At 48.0% G+C, this 22,063-nt stretch overlaps 2 protein-coding genes across 2 annotated transcripts in view; both read right to left on the bottom strand.

The window, feature by feature from the left end:
- LOC138261745 (cryptochrome DASH-like) overlaps positions 1-22,063 on the bottom strand; it is a 218,871-nt gene that overhangs the window by 92,970 nt on the left and 103,838 nt on the right. The gene's annotated exons all lie outside the window — the stretch shown is intronic.
- LOC138261744 (uncharacterized) lies at positions 596-6,248 on the bottom strand. The gene is made up of 5 exons (XM_069211064.1): positions 6,066-6,248; positions 2,573-2,624; positions 2,382-2,480; positions 2,106-2,234; positions 596-1,981 (listed from the first exon to the last, which is right to left on the bottom strand). Exons 1-5 carry the CDS (start codon positions 6,123-6,125, stop codon positions 741-743), a joined length of 1,581 nt encoding a protein of 526 aa, XP_069067165.1. The 5' UTR covers positions 6,126-6,248; the 3' UTR covers positions 596-740.

Raw genomic sequence — 22,063 nt, 5'->3', positions numbered from 1 at the left:
TGAAAACGCATCTGAAAGAAATCATTAGGACCCACATCGTGTAACAATCGTTCGATCAGCGTTTGCACAGCCTGATGTATAGCTATGATGCCATGATCTGAGGAGTGTAGGCGATCTAGGTTAACGAACCTAAACTCCTCATAGTGTTCTGTAGCGTTAAACCGCTCTACAACACGACTATACCGTCTCACACTTTCCATAAAAACTGGTTCTGAAGCCTCAGTTTGAGAATTACTGGTTGTTGGAGAGCTCCCAGGGGTGTGGTTAGATGTAGGTGTGTTTTTAGACCTTCTGGTAACGCAGAGTCTGGCTTTCTTTAACTTTTTTATTACCAGCTTGCGTTTTCTAGAGCTACCAAGCCACTCTGGCTTCTTATGGGCCCATCTGGTTTTTGGTAAACGACCCCCGCCGATCTGAACAATGTCTGGCTTGTTTACAAATGGTGACACTGACACTACACCGACTTCGGACGGGGCTCCTCCAGACTGCTTAAGGCTGAGACGGCTCGGACCGCCACCCCCAGACGGCCTGTAAAGACCAGCAGCACCTCCTAACTCTATATTTTGAGGTCTTATGGGTGCAGGGCTTGGGGGTTGACATGACCTCTGACTATTGAGCGCTCGTAAAACTCTTAGAGCTCTACTAAGCAGGTGCTGGGGCTTCTTTTCATATTTAGACCTATGGCCCCCTGTACTGGTAAATGTAGTTCTAACATTCCCCGGGTATGTACGCTCACCTAGTCATGACGGGATGTTACCCATGGCCACAATTGTTGAAGCGCAAGTTTGGGCCATTGTGTTTCTACACCGAGCCATCAGCTGTTTTAAAGCCTTTATGCTAGCTCTGGATGCCCCTCTATTACCGTCGTTCTTACATAGTTTTAAAGTTTTTAGATGGAGTTGGCATTTTAACTGTCTGAACGAATGATGGATTTCTTTAACGTAGTTGTCTAGAACTCTAGCCCGGCTTGAAAGGTTTGTTTCAAGGCCAGTACTTGTGACACTAGAGGGGTGATTGCCAACTCCCTGAGCATCCCCAGTTATAGGACAGCGGCCGTTGTTATCACCCCCAATCACGGCTGAGGGATCAGAGCGGGACGTAAAAACAGGATTCCAGTGTGAACATCCAGGAGTTTGAGAGCCCTGATCATCGCTCGAGGGTGTTCCAAAACTCTGATTTTGCGTTCCGCTACACCCTATACTGCTGTCGGGGTATATTGATGATGATGGTGAAGACCATTGCGCACGGGCACTTGGCGCAGGACTGGTGGGGTCGTATGCCCCCGGGGGTGTATCGGGGGACATCAGACATGGGGATGCCGGGGCTTCAGAACTTTGGGTAGTACCAGCTAGAGCCTTAAGAAGCTCTATACAGTGGGAGTAGGGATCCTCTGCAGGGTGATCATTTTCCATGGAGGGGTCACATAACACAGCGGGGATAGTTGTACACCCTGGAGAGGTTAGGTCGAGGCCAGGCACGCCGGTATTAGAACTCTGGACCCTAGGGGGAGCCGGTTGTACCTCAACAAAATTTTTAAAAGACAGGTCTAGAGGCCCAGATTGTTGCTCAGGGTTCTGGAACTTCTTCCTACGATTCTTTAAGGACAGCCGATTTATTTTAGGGTTGCTGCACTGTTTTGGGGACCCTCCAGAGGCTTCACAAGGTGCAATCAGTTGGGCGCTTGGCGTTGTAAGAACGATAATGTCCGGATGGTCACACCCCAAACCCTGGATAGTTGTTGCAGAAGTGCCCGCTGTACTAGGTATTCCCTTTATGATGGATGATGTGGTGTCGTTATGAGTTGTACCTGGTCCAGGAGCGACGGATGTGGAGATGTTGCAGGGCGGGTCTCGGTGCTCGGGTTGGCTCACGAGTACCGATGACTTTGTGGGGTTTTGAACAGTCCCAGTGTAGACCTTTAAAGATGACATCCGCGGCTTAGGCTGAGGGCAGGCGTCTCCGGAGCTCTGGTGTGATGATTCTAGGACGTAAAGATAGCAAAATATAGATTAGGGCTAGTTAGAGCGGCTATACCTATGGGTCGGAAAGACGTTTAGACACACGCTGCACTGTATACACCAAACTCTACATTTTCTTAAACTCACCATGGTTTTTCCGGCTTGAGGGTCCCTTCTTAATGGGCGGGCCGTCCTTAGAACCAGGGGACTTCCTTTTGCGGGGCTGCTTTTTAAGCTTTCCATCCATATCCCGGCTCGCTTCATCCATAGGAGCCCCTCGGGATAAAAAACATAAAAAAATAATGTAACACATACAATATAATACATAGACTATACGAACTCACTGAGATGACCAAATATAGGTCTGATTGTTAGACCCTGTTAGGTTTTCAATGGGGGTACAAAAAGACCCCTAATATATACCTGCAGAAACGTTATCCTGTGACAAGGTGCTTGACCCCTCTTGAACATGGAGGATTTGTTGGAGAGAGGCAATCGCGCACCTGAGTTCTGCATCATAACCTATGCAAACACATGGGTGCCCATTAGAAGTAAAATAAAAAAATAACATTCCTGACAACGTCGTTCAGAACGACCAAGGTCCTGTAACTCACCTTGCTGCACGGTCTCCATTTGCACAGGGGGTTCCCCAGACTCTTGACAGTCCTGTGTACAAGAGAGACAGATTTACCTTTAAACATACCACAATTCATCTTCTACGTCCGAACCCTTCATAAAAGCACAACAAGGGTAGGACAAAAAGAAAAAAAAAAAAAATTTAAAAAAATTTTTAAAAAAATAATAATAAATAAAAAAAAAAAAATTATAAATAAAAAAAAAAAAATTTAAAAAAAAAAAAAAATGTATCTATCAAGATTCAAATTGTTGAATCCCTATGTTCTGTAAGTATAAATACATATTGACAACTGTAAAACTTTTCTCAAAAACTATACAAGGTTTAATAAACAAATTCCACATGGTGGCGCTCTTGCATAATACTACCTCTAGGACTGTCTCTATAAGACATAGACTGGAAAGTGGATCCTAGGATCCAGGCCTGGTTTTCACCTTAGCTGAACAAGGCTGTGAACCATGTGTGGGGGCGGAGCTCAGTCTAAACTCCTAGCTGAGCCAATTCCAACACCACACAGTCTTTGTTTTAAAAGAAAAAGAAAATGGCCGGATGTGGATGCAGCATGTGTGAGGTCCTGGGTTTTTTCAAGGCAACAAAATCAGATCCAAAGCCATCCTGAACTAAGGTGAGTGGGCTGTGGTACTTGAGGGGTCTGAAAAGCTTTTAGCAGGGATAGTTATTTTTTAATCATTATTATTTTAATTTAATTCAATATTTTTTTTTATTTATATGCTTTTAAAAAAAACGACCTTGTAGGCCCCTAAACCCCTGTCCACACTTGCCACACAAACACACACAGATATATATATATATATATATATATAAATAAATAAATATATATATATATTTTTTTTTTTTTTAAAGGCTGTCACATGATGGCCTGGGGGTCTCTGAGCCCTGTGCTCAGGGACCTCATATTTGTATTTGTATTTTTTTTTTTTAAATGCTGCCCTAAGGGGCCTTGGGGGCCCCAATCCCAAGGCCCCCAAAACGCTATTCATTTTTATTTCTTTTTTTTTATATATTTGTATGGGCCCTACGGCCCTAGCGCGCGAGGTCAGGGCCCACAGACCCGGCCTCGCGCCATTACTATTTTTTTTTTTTTTTTTTTTTTAAAACAAACAAATGCCGCACTCTGGCGGCAAGCGATCGGATCCCCGAGACCATGGGAACCCCACGAGGTCTTGGGGATCCGATCGGATGGTTTAATTAGAGAGAATACCGCGCTGAAACACGCACGGCATTCTCTCTAATTAAACTTTCAACGCGGCTCTCAGAAGCCGCTGGGGTGTTCCCCAGCGGCTTCTGAGAGCCGCGTTGTTAATAAGCCCATTTAAAAAAAAAAAAACTGCCGGCAGAGGTCTCCGAGGCTGTAAACGCTCGGAGACCTCGTTATCAAGTTAGGAGATCTCTTCACGGAGGCAGCGCGACCTCCGAGAAGAGATCTCCTAACTTGATAACGCTGTCTCCGGGCTTTTACAGCCTCTGGAGACACGCGCTATTAACTTAACAAAGCGGATCCCGGAGACCTGCAGGTCTCTGGGAGCCGTTTTGTTAAGTTAATAACGCGGGTCCCCAGAGCCCAGGACGGCTTTGGGGACCCTCGTTATTAACTTAACAAAGCGGCTCCCAGAGACCTGCAGGTCTCTGGGAGCCGCTTTGTTAAGTTAATAACGCGGGTCCCCAGAGCCCAGGACGGTTTTGGGGACCGGCGTTATTAACTTAACAAAGCGGCTCTCAGAGACCTGCAGGTCTCTGGGAGCCGTTTTGTTAAGTTAATAACGCGTGTCCCCAGAGCCCAGGACGGCTTTGGGGACCGGCGTTATTAACTTAACAAGGCGGCTCTCAGAGACCTGCAGGTCTCTAGGAGCCGTTTTGTTAAGTTAATAACGCCGGTCCCCAGAGCCCAGGACGGCTTTGGGGACCCGCGTTATTAACTTAACAAAGCTGCTCTCAGAGACCTGCAGGTCTCCGGGACCAGTTTTGCTAAGTTAATAACGCCGGTCTGGGAGCCGCTTTGTTAAGTTAATAACGCCGGTCCCCAAAGCCCAGGACGGCTTTGGGGACCCGCGTTATTAACTTAACAAAGCTGCTCTCAGAGACCTGCAGGTCTCCGGGACCAGTTTTGCTAAGTTAATAACGCCGGTCCCCAGAGCCCAGGACGGGTTTGGGGACCTGCGTTATTAGCCTAGCACAGCTGCTTTCAGAGACCAGCAGGTCTCTGAAAGCAGTTGTGCTAGGTTAATAACACCGGTCCCCAGAGCACAGACCGGCTCTGGGAACCACGAGTTATTAACCTAGCAAAGCTGCTTTCAGAGACCTGCAGGTCTCTGGGAGCAGTTTTGCTGTGTTAATTACTCGAGCCCCAGAGCGCAGTATGGCTCTGGGAACCTAGTGATTAACTTAACAAAACAGCTTTCAGAGACCTAGTGGCCTCTGAGACCAGTTTTGCTAAGTTAATCACAAGGGCCCCAGAGCTCAGGCCGGCTCTGGGGGGCCCTTGCTATGAACATTTTGGCGCTGCTCTCAAAAGGCCACGCGGTCTCTTGAGAGCCACGCCGCAAAAGTTCATAACCTGGGCACCCCAGAGCTATGGTTGACCCCTTGGAGCGTAGTTATTAATTTTAGAGCTCTGCACCCCGGAACTCATTGCGCTGAGCTCTAAAATTAACAACTAGGCCACCCCCAAAAGCTCACCACTTAAACACACTATTGCGGCCATATAATACTGGCCCATACCATAAAATACACATAAAAAAATACATAAAGAGCCCCATAACATTTCCTGTACAAATTAAATACAGCCCCACCACTAATACCCTTAGCTACACAACCCCCTGAACCATGACGTACACAATAAGCCCACCAAACTGCCATCAAAATAAGTGCAACCCCACAAAAATACAGGCCCCTACATAGTCCCAGAACCAATATGTACATATTAAGCAGTCCAAATACACCCCACATCGTAAGTGCACTCGCCCTGAAATACATGCCTATACATTGCACATTAACCCACAAGTACCAATTAAACAACCCCTAGCCCCACAAAACAAGTGCAGACTTTAAAAAATACCGACAGATACACAGCCCCAGAATCAGCAAGTACACATTAAAAGAACACCATCCCACAAAATGAGTGCAGATTTTCAAAAATACATGTCCATACACAGGTCCAGAACCAGCAGGTACAAGTTAAGCAGTACCAATACAATCCCCAAAATAATTGCACCCCCATAAAAATACAGACAAATACATAGCACAAGACCCTACTAGTACCATTTAAACAAAATCACCCCACAAAGTAATTACAGTATCTCAAAAATACACTAATAGCAGCTTTTACATTTTTTATTTTTTATTTATTTTTTAAAAGCAGGCATTTTACATCTCTATGTATAGTTAAACAGATTGGTGCTAATGTCATTGTAAAACTTTAGTAAAACACATACACACATCACACTGTTACAGACCTTAAGTAGAAGATGTTCAGCATCACCAGTCTGAGCTCTGCCCTTCATGTTTCCAGCCATTATGTCCTGATGCGTCCCTGCTTGCCACAAATGTCAGTATGTAGTTCAGAAAAAAAGAGGCCTGTGAAGTTGGGGGGTTCTTATACTAGGATCACAGTGGTAATTATGCCTGGGCTCTGTGATTGGTGGGACCTGGAAATAGGCATCTGTTATAGGTTAGCAATATTTGGCCTTTGTTGTGTTTCAACTTTTAATTACTATGTCTGTTTTCTAATTTAACCCCACCTCTGTCACCCCTGGAAAGAATGTAAGCCCATCTCTGTTTTAGATTAGCCATGCCACAACAACCTCTGTTGTGTTTCAATCTTTTAATTACAGGGGCAGTTCTGGGAACCCCTGAAAGAATGTAGGCCCATCTCTGTTTTAGATTAGCCATGCCACAACAACCTCTGTTGTGTTTCAAACTTTTAATTACAGGGTCAGTTCTGGGAACCCCTGAAAGAATGTAGGCCCATCTCTGTTTTAAATCAGCCATGCCCCTCAACCTCTGTTGTGTTTCAAACTTTTAATTACCGTGTCAGTTCTGGGAACCCCTGAAAGAATGTAGGCCCATCTCTGTTTTAAATCAGCCATGCCCCTCAACCTCTGTTGTGTTTCAAACTTTTAATTACCGTGTCAGTTTCTAATTTAACCCCACCTCTGTCACCCCTGGAAAGAATGTAGGCCCATCTCTGTTTTAGATCAGCCATGCCCCTCAACCTCTGTGGTGTTTCAAACTTTTAATTACTGGGCCGGTTCTGGGAACCCCTGAAAGAATGCAGACATGTCTCTGTTTTAGATTAGCCATGCCACAACAACCTCTGGGGTGTTTCAAACTTTTAATTACAGGGTCAGTTTTCTAATTTAAACCATCTGGGAACCCATGAAAGAATGCAGGCCCACCTCTGTTTTAGATTTACCTCTCTACATTGATAGGCTGGCTCTAACATAAGCAGCATTTGACCATTCCCACTTTATTTATTTTTTGGATTAGCCAACAGTGTGGAGGTTTGACCAGACCGCCCACTTTGCAGCCCTGTGCAGAGGCCCCCTAACTGGCACTTGGGCATGAATGTCTGACATGTCCAGACCTGTCCCACTCAGGCTCTGAAACCACTTGCACAGCACTAAGTCATACTTTTTTTTTTTTACACAACTCATAGGCCAAAACCCAGGGGCTAGGACCCAGACACAGGGCTAACACATGACACCACGTGTTCACAAACCACGTGACACCCCCATGCACGTCACTTCCGGGGAGGGCTTTCTGGGACACCGGAAGTCCCAGCCACCGGATATGACGTCATTTCCGGGGCGGGACAACTGTCACTTTTAATATGGTGATTAAAGGTATCCCTTCCTACTACTCACATCACAAGCCTTTCAAGGGTGCAAGCTGTTCAAACGTAGGTCAACACATTAGTGAAACTGAAATGGAAGGGGACAACTCAGTTAACAAATAGGGAGTGAAAAGTAGGCACAGGATAGAGGTAGACGTGTGAAATGTAATATAATGTGAAACATGAAATTGTACTCACCTGTGTCTCATTGAAAATATTGCTGTATGACTGACTCCCTGTTGTCGTTTTCATCTTGATCAGCTTCCTCCTCATCACTGTCCACAGGCTCCCCAGGCTCCCCCGCTGCAACAACACCGTCATCTGGATCATCCTCCTGCAGAAAAGGCACCTGGCGTCGCAATGTCAAGTTATGGAGCATGGAGCAGGCGATGATGATGTCGCACACCTTCTTCGGTGAGTAGAATAGGGACCCACCTGTCATATGGAGGCACCTGAACCTGGCCTTCAGGAGGCCGAAGGTCCGCTCGATTACCCTCCTAGTCCACCCATGGGCCTCATTGTAGCGTTCCTCTACCCTGGTCCTGGGATTCCTCACTGGGGTCAGTAGCCAGGACAGGTTGGGGTAACCAGAGTCCCCCAATAGCCATACATGTTGCCTCTGGAGTTCACCCATCATATCAGGGATGCTGCTATTCCGCAGGATGTAGGCGTCATGCACTGAGCCAGGGAACATTGCATTTACCTGCAAGATGTACTGGTCTGCCAAACAGACCATCTGGACATTCATCGAATGATAACTCTTCCGGTTCCTGTACACCTGTTCATTCCTGCGGGGGGGACCAGAGCTACATGGGTCCCATCAATGGCACCTATGACGTTGGGGATATGTCCGAGGGCATAGAAGTCACCTTTCACTGTAGGCAAATCCGCCACCTCAGGGAAAATGATGTATCTCCTTACGTGTTTCAGCAGGGCAGCCAACACTCTGGACAAGACATTGGAAAACATAGGCTGGGACATCCCTGATGCCATGGCCACTGTTGTCTGAAAAGACCCACTTGCAAAGAAATGGAGCACTGACAGCACCTGCACGTCAGGGGGTATTCCAGTCGGATGGCGGATTGGTGACATCAGGTCAGGCTCCAACTGGGTACATAGTTCCCGGATTGTGGCACGGTCAAACCGGTAGGTCACAATGACATGTCGCTCTTCCATTGTCAACAGGTCCACCAGCGGTCGGTACACCGGCGGATTCCGCCATCTTCCAATATGTCCCAACTGACGGTGCCTAAGAAGCGAGAGGCCTGACAGGGAGATTGCCAAGTGAGGCGTTGCTCCCTGGATGCAGCAGCCTAAGTTTTTGCCCGAATTGAGTGGCTACAAGGAGATCCTCGCGCGTGGGGGTCCCAGGGGATCCCTGTACGGGTCCCAGAGGAGAGTCGCAGTGCGGAGAGGATGCCGCAAACAGAGCAAGGAAGTGGATGGCTGCGGCCTTCTGTGGTAGATTGCGTGCCCCGGCCTTGCTCCACCCACTGCCCCCTGATATCAGCATCCTTGATTTGGAGGGAGTGACTTTGCACTGGGGGCTCTGTGCGGCAGCCAGATGGGGTTGGGGGCCTGTCCTTGAGCGGCCGGTTGTTGGGGCCAGTGATAAGGTGCACGTAGGCAACCTACCGGGCCCACTGAGGACTTCTGGGTGCGGTGAGGACACCATGAGGAGATAGGGCGGCTGCTGGGGTGACCCTCTGATGTAGTTGCATGTTCTGGCCTTGCTTCCCTCTTCTGGTGAGGCTGTTCAGAGCATTCCTGATTGTGGGCAGGGGGCTTTACTGTGGGGAACCACACACAGAAGCTAGACACTGTTGGGGGCATTCCTAGAGCACTCGATTGCTAGGGCCGGAGCACTGGGCTCTCTCCCATTGGCCCTGATCAGCAGCACTATTGAGCAGGAGGCAGCAAATGGCATTGGGAGTATGGGCGCCTGGGTCCACGTTTGTCTGGTGGGGGCACTCTGGGCCGCTGGGCCAGACGACGGCTGCATAGCTATGGGAATCTGCACCTGAGGTGCTTGGGGCTGGCCTGTGCTCTGTTGAACTGCATAGTTTCTTTAGGGCATACCAGTGGTAGCAAAGCCCCCTGACCTGGAGATGAACCGTTAGTCCCCACTGCTTGCGATGGGCTGTGACTCGATACGGCTCCACAATGCGGATGTGAGTGGTGTGACCTTCATGTGCTGAACCCCTGGCCGGGTTTGGTGGTTCTTGAGCACCCCCTCACACACTGTTGAAATTGCAGGGGGTGTCTAGGCGGCAGTGACGCATGGCTGGTGTCTGTCAAGTGAGATGGCGGATGACCCTGTGGGAACACTTCGTTATGTGGAGTACTCAGGAGCCCCCGGTCTGACCCGGAGATGGGTAAAGACAGAGCCGGGGAGGGGGAGCAACAGACAACAATTGATCAATAGATGGCCACGGGCACAGGAGGTGGGTTGGGGGCTGGATGCGGTTTCTGGATGACCCACAGGGCCCTAGGGGAGCCCAGATTTTGGCGGCGATGGTGGCCTGCAGTGCCAATGTACAGGCCAAGATAAACTCAGTATCTATGGACGTGAATTTGTTGTGTGTAGATCTGCTTAAGGTGGCCGAGAGATCCCTGGAGACAGAAAAACATGCTACAAAACTTCAGGAGGAAGTAAAAACCCTCAAGTCCACAGTTGCTACCCTGACGACCCAAACACAGCAGCTCAAGATGTGAGCAGAGGACGTGGAGGGCTGCTCCCGACCTGTAATTTGCAGTTTGTGGGGTTTCCAGAGGGACTTGAGGGAACAGCCCCTGAACTCTTTCTAGAACAATGGGTCCGGCATGTCACCTGTCTTTGTGATGGAACATACTCACAGGGCGCTGGTGCTTCTGTCCCCCTTCAGTGGGGCTGCCAAGAACCTTAATTACAGGGACAGGGATGTTATATTACAGACAGTTGTGGGGATCCACCCTTCGAGGACCGCATCATTCAAATTTTCCTGGATTATATCCAACATGTGCAGCAGATGCTGAAAACGTTTTGGGGAGTGAAACAAAAAGCCATGGAGTTAAAATACATACTGTTATTCCCCACAAAATGGAAAATCCTCCATGAGGGTCGCCATAATTCTTTGTGACACCAGAGGAAGAGTGGGATTGGCTGGACATTCAGGGAGATGGCAGAATCCTGGTGCTTGGTGCTGGGGAGGCCTCTGGCTGGTCACTTAGTCCTCATTGGAGAGGAGCGGCGAGGAGACGACGTGGGGAGAGATGCACTCAAAGACCTGAGTGGTGGTCAGAAAGAATGGCACGCTGGATATGGTACGACGACGCATGGAAAAGGAGGAAGAGACAGTGCTGATGAAGGCAGTCACTTCAATGACATCCTTGGGCAGTGGCTCGGAGGTGGTGAGGAAACGCCAGACTTGTCTGGCCAGTAGCTTCTGGAACTGAGTGCAGGTGCTACCCTTGGACTCCATTGTTGGGGGCCTTGCGAGGCTCCAGGTGCTACTGAACAGTCTGCTGGGCTGCTTTTGTGGCGACTGCCCTGCCACTAAATGACATTTTGCCCTGACAGGGGTCACAATGTTTGTCCTGTTGTGCACCCCAGGGACCTTGCTGTGCTCCATCATGTGCCATCGGACTGCATAGCGAACAGTGTTGCGGCACACAGTGATGGGCAACAATGGACCTCTCTGTCACTCCCCCTGTCCTTCTTTTCTTTCTTTCTTTTTCTTTGGAGTACTTCTGTATTAGTGTGCCTAGTGCAAGCTGTGAGGCAAGTTACGAGGGGTCGATATTTAGACGGGTGTGATTGTTAGCTGAGGATGTGAGTGGGGAAGTGTTGTTGTGATTTTTGTTCAGGGTCAGCATGTCCTTTGGGCTGTTCAGCTTAGACTGGCCTGGAGGCACCACTTGCGATATTGTTTAAGTGTTTAGCTGGGGCATTCTTTCAGTTCCTATTACGACACCTATATACACCTGAGTTAGCAAGTTGAGGGTGGGGATGGGGTTCAAATATGGGTGGGGAGATACAGTTTGAGTTTGCCAGGGTTTACCTGGGGTGGGGGAGTGAGCAAGGAAGTTTTTCATGATTTGTTTATGCAGCATGTCAGTGCACAATGCCCCTTCGCTTGGTGGACTGGGATGTCCTTGTCAGCTTGAGCTGGGGCTGATGGGGGGGGGGGGGGAGGCGGTTCAGAATAATGGGTGGTGGGTGGATCGCATGGAGGGATGGCGGGACACCTGGAATGCTACAGAGTAAATGCCTAATTGAGACGGATGGGAGTGCATATAGCGATGCTCCAAGAAAAGCACTTGATGGATGGGGAGGCACAGAAATTACTGAAAATGTGGAGAGTCCAGTTGTTCTTATTACAGTTAGGCCAGGGGGGTTTCGATATGGATGGCCCCACAGGTTTCTTTCCGTCCGTGTAGGTTCTTGGCTGACGTGGATGGCAGATATGTCCTCGGCCATAGGTTGCTAGATGGAGTGGAGATGTGTATTTTGAATGTGTATGGCCTGAATATGGATGAATGGGAATTTTTCAACACGCTGGAGGAGGAGGAGCTAAACCCTTATTATTTGGGCTGGGGGATTTTAAATGTGTACTAGATGGGCTGTTACATAGATGCCCTGACCGCATGGGGACCAAACCAAGTATGACTGCAGAGCTTGGGGAGTCAATGGCTCGGTTGAACTGCAAGGACATCTGGAGGGAACTCCACCCAGATGTGGAAGAGTTCTCCTGTTTCACCTCTGCCAATGGTGCGTACAGCCTTCTAGACACTTTTCAGGTGTCAGGAGACAGTGCTGCCAATGTTTTGGAGGCCAAGTACTTGGTGTGATTCCTGTCAGATCATGCACCTTCATTGCTGGAATATGGAATGTGGAGGCTCCATCCCAGGATTCCATTGTGGCAAGTCTGCCCTGAGGTGCTCGGAGACCCAATTCATGGAGATGATATCCAAATGTCTTTGCAAGAGTATTTTGATACCAACTGGAATTCTACCCAGTTGAGAGGTGCAGAGTGGAATACCTTGAACGTAGTTGTGAGGGGTGAAAGACCTTTCCTGGGTCAGTGGGACTCAGAAGAGGCTGTGAAGGAACCTGCTGCCGGGGGCAAGAGGACCTGACCAGCCTACATCAGCGGACTGGAAGGCATGGAATAGTGGGAGGTACACTGATAGCAGCGCAGCGCAGCGCAGCGCAATGTGGTGAATATTTGGGCCAGGTTAGACCGTTATACTAGGAAGGAATACCGTCATCGACTGCATTGGGAGGGGGACAAATCTGGGTGCCTGCAGGCATGGCTGCTTAAACGGGAACAACACCCTCTCCCCATTGATTTTATATCCTTATCTAGTGTAAACGGAGCAATGGTGTTCAGCCAGACAGGCGTTAATGCTCTATTGAGAAACCATCTAGTTGGGTGTATGAGGCATCACTGATTGATACGAGGTGAGCAGTGGGGGCTTCTTTAGACAGAGTGGTGTTGCCCCAGCTTACAGAGGAGCAGAGGGAGAGCTTGGAAGGGGAACTTAGAGATGAACAGCTCTGTGCAGCCATACAAAATATGGCCCATGGTAAAAGCCCAGGTCCCGATGGCCTGCCGGTGGAATACTATTAGACAAACTCCACTTTACTGGTCCCCAAACTTCTGGAGACGCTCTTGAAGGCTAGACACTAGGGCTCCCTGCCAACGCCTATGCGCAAGGCACTTATTGTGATGCCCCCTAAGCCAGACAAAGACCCGAGTGACCAAGAATCTTATCAGTCACTTCCCATGCTGAACACAGAGATGAAGATCCTTTCCAAGGTACTGGCCACGAGGCAGCAGCTGGTTGTGTCAAGCCTGGTGATGGACAATCAATGTGGGTTCATGCCAGTGAAGGGTACCCCTATGAATTTTAGATGACTGTCCCATGTTATGCACTCAGTTGAGGGGATGGACTTGGAAGTGGCGCTAGTGGCAGTGGACAGCGAGAAAGCCTTCAACACTCTGGGTGGGGAGTACCTGTGGGAGGTGTTGTGGCGTTTGGGAGTTGGGGCTGGAATTCTTGTCCTAGGTGTGCCTTCTATATGGCAAACCCATTGCGCAGGTGCAGAAGAGCGGGTGATGTCCAAGGCCTTTTGCGTGGGGAGGGGTAAAAGGCAGGGATGCACCCTGTCCCCACTCCTCTTTGCCCTGGCAATATGCGTCAGGACTGTGGTGCATATAGTGTCAATGTATGCTGATGATACCTGTGAAGGCCAGGGGATTCAGTTCTGGTATTGCTGGAAGTGTTGGTGGTCTTTGGTGGGGCATCCCGTTCGCAGGCCCGGTGGAACATTTGAGGGGGCACATGTACCTTTGGAGATGGAGAAGTTTTGGTACTTGCACATGCAGATCACCCACTGCCCAGGACCCCAGTATGACCTGAATATTGGGAGAGTGATCGATGGTCTCCTAGCCTCTGTTCGGTTTTGGAATACACTCCTGGTCTCAGTGACAGGCAGGGTGGCCCTGAGCAAGATGGTGCTTTTACCCCGCTGTCTGTATTTCATGGAAATTCTTTCTGATACTATCCAAGGACCATGTTCACGGAACTCAGCAGTGTGCTGTTGTCCTTGGTGTGGGAGGACAAGAGGAGCCGGATCAAATTGGCCATCTTGAAATCAGACTCTGAAGAGGGTGAACTGAGGTTCGCGGATCTGAAGCTCTCTTATCAAGCTGGACTCCTGCAGTATGCAGCGATATGGTGTACTGACAACACTAATAAGGAAAAACGCCTGTTGGCTGGCTTGGTCGATGACAGCGACCTCCCCAAGCTATTGATGTGAGGCACTGGAGCGCCGGCGGACTACCCCAACACTATGAGTCAAGTGGATATGGCCTGGGAACAGGCAATGAGGCAAGTTTTACGTAAGGCACTGTATGCTCAGCTTCTTCCTCTATGATGGTTGAAGCCTTTCCAACAAGTACAGTCATTGATGGATGTGACTCAGTGGCGGGGGTGGCTGTCATTCGGCGGGTGACTTTATTTGAATAGTGTCTTCATACAATGATGAAAGCAACCATCCTGTTCCATGCAGCACCGGGACAATTTCTACAATATGTCAAGCTCTCCCGGATGTCCCAGGGGATCTGGTTAATCTTTCCATAGGAACAAGAGGAATCTCACATACTTGGTGTCATACTGGATCAGGGAGCAAATAGAGGGTCTCATTTGCCAGTTGTGTCACACTGAGTGTTGACAGATGCACAGATTTGGGGCCTGCACAAGCTAACTGGTTAGCGGATCGGGAAGACCCCCCCCTTACAGATGCTGAATGGAAGCGTGCCTGTGCCCAGATTAAGGACACCTCTAGTAATGCATGCTTTGAACTCTGGCAGTTTTATTACCTGCACCGGGCATATCTCATGCCACAGCTGTTGCATAGGATTTTTCCTGGTCATGCAGGAACTATAATATGCCCCCGGCCCATTTCCTCCATATGACGTGAAGTTGTCCAGGGTTGGAGGCTCACTATTCAGCGTGGTGTGGACACCCAGGAAGATCACAGGACAGAGTATCATTGCCTCCTCAGAACTATTGCCGCTCCCAAAAACTGGGAGGAAAATGGAACATCGATTTGCACTGCCGGGACTTGTGTGGGCCCGGAGATGCACGGCGTTACATTGGATAACCCCCAAAACCCATCCGAGACACAAATGGTTGTCGGATCTGAGTGAGTGGCCTGTAGCGAAGGAATGTCTGTTGGGGCGAGTGTGAACAGACAAGAATGCAGAATGGGACCTGGAACTGTGGGGAGAAATGGTGGAACGCTTGGGTGAGGTGGATGAGACAAATGCTGGTTCTCCACGATCTCCCCCTGCGTTATTATAGGAGACTCCTTAGAAATGGGTGAATATGAACAACGAGTGAGGTGCCTGCTCTTGTGTGCAGGGAACTAGTAGTCTAGGCGTAAGTTGGGCCTGGAAGTCCGGGTTGGACCTGTTGAGACTTGTACACGGTGGTATTTATTGCTGAACTAGGGGTACTAACGCCTGCCCGGTGGCGACTGCATGAGGCATCTCATCAGCACTCTGGTTCTGAATTCATCTTTGTATCTGATATTGCTGCAATGTTCATTTGCATTGTAGTTTTTGTATTTTCAGTGGAAAATGCTATTAAAAACAAATTTTAAAAAACATTTAAACCACAGCCTCTTACCAGTTTATTCAGAATGGTCGTAGCAGATCAGTGTTTCGCAAGGACTTGCTAAAGTCTAATATTATAATTAAATCTCTTTACGCATCACCAGATGCAAGTCTAGGAGGAAGTCTATTGCCAAAGCAGGTAATAGAGTCTCAGTTTTTGTTAAGAACTTAGCTTGAGCTTTGGAGCAGCTACTAATTACTTCATTTTTACGTAAGGATGAGGAAAATAGTTCTACTATACATATTGACATTAATACACTCGTAGCAAGAGTAACCAACATGCTAGAAGGCAGTTAAAATGAAACTGAGAATAGCCTGTTACTAACTGGATGAAAGTTGGAGGATGAGTTTAGTCCAAAAATGAAAAAAGGTATGGAGGTTCTCTCTGGGTAAGGAAACGGTACAAACAAAACTTTAATTGGAAGATGAAACATTTCTTAAACAAAATGGAAGTAATGGTGTCAGCTTTTGATGCAACCTTTAAGGCACTACTTTACTTGTCTAACAAACTGGACAGTTAGGTGAAATGTATGGAAATGCTTACTGATTTGCCATTAATTCTATTTGATCAAAATTGGTCAATATGATAGTGGCCTCAAGGATTGGTGAAAAACAGCAAATGCCCTGTAAGTGTTTCTCCATTTTGGATAAGATTAGTTCTTTGCCTTTTGTTTTAAAGTTAGCAATAGAATATTTTAAATTAACCCCTTCGCTGCTGACCCTTTTTTGGGCTATTTGGGGCAGTTCGCGCTTAGGCCCTCATAACTTTTTGTTAACATAAGCTACCCACGCCAAATTTGCGTCCTTTTTTTACCAACATTCTAGAGCTACCCAGACTTTGTGGGTACCCCAGAAGGAGGCCAAGAAATTAGCCAAAATACAGTGAAAATTTCGTTTTGTTTAAAAAAAAATGGGAAAAAGGGGCAGCAGAAGAAGGCTTGTGGTTTTTCCCCTGAAAATGGCATCAACAAAGGGTTTGCGGTGCTAAAATCACCAGCTTCCCAGCTTTCAGGAACAGGCAGACTTGAATCAGAAGACCCAATTTTTCAACACAATTTTGCCATTTTACTGGGACATACCCCATTTTTACGATTTTTTGTGCTTTCAGCCTCCTTCCAGTCAGTGACAGAAATGGGCATGAAACCAATGCTGGATCCCAGAAACCGAAACATATCTGAAAAGTAGACAAAATTCTGAATTCAGCAAGGGGTAATTTGTGTAGATCCTACAAGGGTTTCCTACAGAAAATAACAACTGAATTTTTTTTTATTGAAATTGAGGTGAAAAAATCTGCAATTTTTCTCTACGTTTTACTCTGTAATTTTTTCCTGCAATGTCAGATTTTTTAAAGCAATATACCGTTACGTCTGCTGGACTCTTCTGGTTGCGGAGATATATAGGGCTTGTAGGTTCATCAAGAACTCCAGGTACCCAGAGCCAATAAATGACCTGCACCCTGCCTTGGGTTTTCATTCTATACCGGGTATACAGCAATTCATTTGTTGAAATATAAGGAGTAAAAAATAGCTATCAAGAAAACCTTTGTATTTCCAAAATGGGCACAAGATAAGGTGTTGAGGAGCAGTGGTTATTTGCACATCTCTGAATTCCGGGGTGCCCATACTAGCATGTGAATTACAGGGCATTTCTCAAATAAACGTCTTTTTTACACACTCTCTTATATTTGGAAGGAAAAAATGTAGAGAAAGACAAGGGGCAATAACACTTGTTGTGCTATTCTATATTCACCCAAGTCTCCCGATAAAAATGATACCTCACTTGTGTGGGTAGGCCTAGCGCCCGCGACAGGCAACGCCCCAAAACACAACGTGGACACATCCCATTTTTTGACAGAAAACAGAGGTGTTTTTTGCAAAGTGCCTACCTTTAGATTTTGGCCTCTAGCTCAGCCGGCACCTAGGGAAACCTACCAAACCTGTGCATTTTTGAAAACTAGAGACATAGGGGAATCCAAGATGGGGTGACTTTTGGGGCTCTGACCAGGTTCTGTTACCCAGAATCCTTTGCAAACCTCAAAATTTGGCTAAAGAAAACACATTTTCCTCACATTTCGGTGACAGAAAGTTCTGGAATCTGAGAGGAGCCACAAATTTCCTTCCACCCAGCATTCCCCCAAGTCTCCCGATAAAAATGGTACCTCACTTGTGTGGGTAGGCCTAGCGCCCACAAAGGGAAATGGCCCAAAACACAACATGGACACATCACATTTTTTCACAGAAAACAGTGCCTATCTGTGGATTTTGGCCTCTAGCTCAGCCGGCACCTGGGGAAACCTAGCAAACCAGCACATTTCTGAAAACTAAACACCTAGGGAATCCAAGATGGGGTGACTTGTGGGGCTCTGACCAGGTTCTGTTACCCAGAATCCTTTGCAAACCTCAAAATTTGGCCAAAAAAACACTTTTTCCTCTCATTTCGGTGACAGAAAGTTCTGGAATCTGAGAGGAGCCACAAATGTCCTTCCAACAAGCGTTCCCCCAAGTCTCCCGATAAAAATGGTACCTCACTTGTGTGTGTGGGCCTAGCGCCCACGAAAGGAAATGGCCCAAAACACAACGTGGACACATCACATTTTTTCACAGAAAACAGAGGTGTTTTTTGTAAAGTGCCTACCTGTGGATTTTGGCCTCTAGCTCAGGCGGCCCCAGGGGGGGCAGAAATGGCCTAAATTAAATTTGCCCCCCTCCCCCCCGGGGAGCGACCCTTGCCTACGGGGTCGCTCCCCTTGCGTGAAGGCGCAAAAAAAAGATCCCCAGTGCCTATTGGTTTCGCAGATTCACCTAAAATCGGCCGATTTGCCCCCAAGGGGGGCAGAAATGGTCTAAATACAATTTGCCCCTCCCAGGGAGCGACCCTTGCCTAAGGGGTCGCTCCCCATCTCTAAAAAAACAAACAAAAAAAAAACACCCCAAAAAATTAGCCCTAGCGCCTAGAGGTTTCTGCCCCCCCGGGGGCAGATTGCCTAATAACAATAGTCCGATCTGCCCCCAGGGGGGGCAGAAATGGCCTGAAATAAATTTGATTCCCCCTCCGGGGAGCGACCCTTGCCTACAGGGTCGCTCCCCTTGCGTGATGGTGCAAAAAAAAAGATCCCTGGTGCCTAGTGGTTTCTGGCCCCAAGGCGGGCAGATATGGCCTAAATACAATTTGCCCCTCCAGGGGAGCGACCCTTGCCTAAGGGGTCGCTCCCCATCTCTAAAAAAACACACCAAAAAATTAAAATAATTTGCCCTGGCGCCTAGAGGTTTCTGCCCCCCCCGGTGGCAGATCGGCCTAATACCACTAGGCCGATCTGCCCCCGGGGGGGCAGAAATGGCCTAAAATAAATCCCCCCCTCCCCCGGGGAGCGACCCTTGCCTACAAGGTCGCTCCCCTTGCATGATGGCACAAAAAAAAAGATCCTTGGTGCCTAGTGGTTTCTGCGCCCCTTGGGGGCAGATTGACCTAAAACCGGCCAATCTGCCCCCAAAGCGGGCAGAAATGGCCTAAATACAATTTGCCTCTCCAGGGGAGCGACCCTTGCCTAAGGGGACGCTCCCCATCTGTAAAACAACGACAACAAAAAAAATCCCCGGTGCCTAGTGGTTTCTGCCCCCCTTGGGGGCAGATCGGCCTAATTAAAATAAGCTGATCTGCCCCCCTGGGGGCAGAAATGGCCTCAAATAAATTTGCCCCCCAGGGGAACGACCCTTGCCTAAGGGGTCGCTCCCCTTACGTGAAATTCACGAACAAAAAAAAAACCTCCCTGGTGTCTAGTGGTTTCTGTCCCCATTGGGGGCAGATTGGCCTCATAAAAATAGGCCAAAATGGCCTAAATATAATTTGCCCCCTATGGGAGCGACCCTTGCCTAAGGGGTCGCTCCCCACCTCTAAAACAAAAAACAAACAAAAAAAATGAATTATCCCTGGTGCCTAGAGGTTTCTGCCCCCTGTGGGGGCAGATCGGCCTAATAATAGGCCGATCTGCCCCCAGGGGAGGCAGAAAAGGCCTTAAAAAAATGCCCCCCCTGGGAGCGACCCTTGCCCAAGGGGTCGCTCCCTTATGTCCATTTCATTTTTAAAAAGACATCCCTTGTGTCTAGTGGGCGTTTTGACAGCCGGATTGCTTTCAATCCGGCTGCCAAAACGCAGAGAGAGACTTCAAAGGGAAGGAAATAACTTTCCTTCCCTTTGAAGCCTCTCTCGGCCTCCCCCACGTGATCGGAAGAGAGATGCAAAGCATTTCTCTTCCGATCGCATGGGAGGAGGCTCTGTGATAATCAGCGTGCGCTCGCACGCTGACGTCACAGGGGAGAGTGGGGGGGTCGGGGGTGGAAGGGAAAGGGCTTCCCCTTCCATCCCTGCCTTGGGGGGATGGGGGGGGGGAACCCCACAGAGGGAGCGCTAGCGCTCCCTCTGGGCTGTGTGCCCAGGATGTAATGGTTACGTCCTGGGCACAGCAGCACTGTGCCGCAGGACGTAACCATTACGTCCGTGGCACAGAAGGGGTTAACCATCAAAACGAAGGACCTGGTCGAAGGGCCACCAAGTAGTATGCGAAAAACCCAAGATGGCCACCGCCATTTCCCGACATGATGAGGAGGGTGCGGTTCTAGTCACTTGGGTGCGCTCATCTGTGCGAACACCTGCAGCCACACCCCTGTGGCCGCCATATGAGAGGGGACACGCCGATTCAGGACAGAATGCTGAGACAGATGGAGACGCCGACCGAGAGAAGACGACGTGATTAAACCGAGATGTGTGTGAAGGAGCCCAGCAGACAATCAGGAACCCAGCACCTACGAAGGAGCTTAAGCGGTGAGTAAGAAAGAGGTCCGAACTGCTGCTCTCAAGAGGAGGTCGTGGTGAGCAACCGTGAAGAGAGCGAGGAAGCAACTGCATCTATGTTCCTCCCCAGCAGCCCCAAGAGAGAGGACGCTGAGGTCAACAACGCTACGGCTCTGGAGACGAGCCATAGCCCAAGGCAAGAGACCTATTGCCTGTTTGTGAAGTGGGGATAATGGGTCCATTATGTGAGGTCAGATTTACGTGATACACCAGGACCAGGTGAGGGCGCAGAGATCGCAACTGTGTTCACTGTGAACATTGGAAACAGATGTCTATGTCAAACATATTCAAAAGACACAGCTTATTTGGTGAATGCTGGCGGGGAACAGCCTCATATTCCAGATATTTAAAATACCTCTTTTTGTTTCCTGAAGGGCCTCTTCCACTGAAGGGGGAGTAGAAGAGGAGAGACCAATGGCATTAAAAAGACAAAGAGCCTGAGAAGGAAAAAGAGTAGTGACGTAACGCCAGACTGCAGTATAAACTGCTCTTTTGTATTTCCAGCTTTTAATTTCAAACTTACCCAATAACAAAGCCAAACCCATGTGTTTTCATTAAACATCTCAAACTTCATTAGTGTCTGCATTGTGATCTGTTTAGATAACCTGTTACAGACCCACTCTTTCATTTATTCTTAAGTGAAAAATGTTGCCCCATTACATAGGGAGGGGACTCCTACAAAGATCCCCAAGGATAAGACTGGGCAGAAGCTCACAGGGGGAAATTGACCCAAAGCACAGAGTATACCAAACAAAATGACGATATATAACAAAAAGAGAAGCCAGGACAATGTAGAAAACTTTTCAGTTAATAACTCAAAATTAAGAAATGATGAGGCCTTCTCGGTCACATACGAAACAGCATCCAAGGAGAAACAGAGAAGCATAATTGTTGGTCATTTCAACATAAGCTACTGAATTTGGTATGATCCAGTTGTTCACATTGCCTCAACTATTTCTAAAAAGCTAATTGAGGGTATTGATAACATACCTGGAAAGAATAAAAAGGATGACACAACCATTGTACATTCTCTAGCAGATTAAATATAACTATGAAATTACTCACACAAAGCAAAAATGTTAACCTAATTCACATGGCTGAGCTACAAATTCTAACAAGGGCTTCTGAGCTTAGACATTAAACCCATTAGACCTGATATTTCCTTTCTCTTGCAGGTAAAGTCCAGGGGAGCAGGGGTCCACCAAAACGCTGGGAATTCTCTTAACGAACCTCCTTTAGTAAAAGTTTCATGAGAAAATACTCATTGCAGTGAGATTATGTCAACAGGAGAACTGAAAGTGATAGGACAACATTCAAACACCTCTCAGACTATCAAGAACCCACAAAATCCTTTTAGTACGACTAGCCAAAAGAAATTTAAAAGTAACAACAGCATGATACTAGCAAATGACAAAAAAATACAGAATTTTAAAGCAAATTAAAAGTGATTTTGGATATCTGATGCTGGATGATGCAGCAGTGTCAATATTAGGTCTGAGAGATGCAACAATGGAAGCTATGTCCAGAGTTGTTTGGATGTTGATGTCCCATATGCGTTTCGAAGTAGCATGTAGGTGAAAGAGCCACGATTCGCCCACACTTAGGA

The sequence above is a fragment of the Pleurodeles waltl genome, chromosome 10, assembly GCF_031143425.1.
Source record: "Pleurodeles waltl isolate 20211129_DDA chromosome 10, aPleWal1.hap1.20221129, whole genome shotgun sequence".
NCBI classification, from domain to species: Eukaryota; Metazoa; Chordata; class Amphibia; order Caudata; family Salamandridae; genus Pleurodeles; species Pleurodeles waltl.
This window is presented reverse-complemented; position numbering and strand designations above follow the sequence as displayed.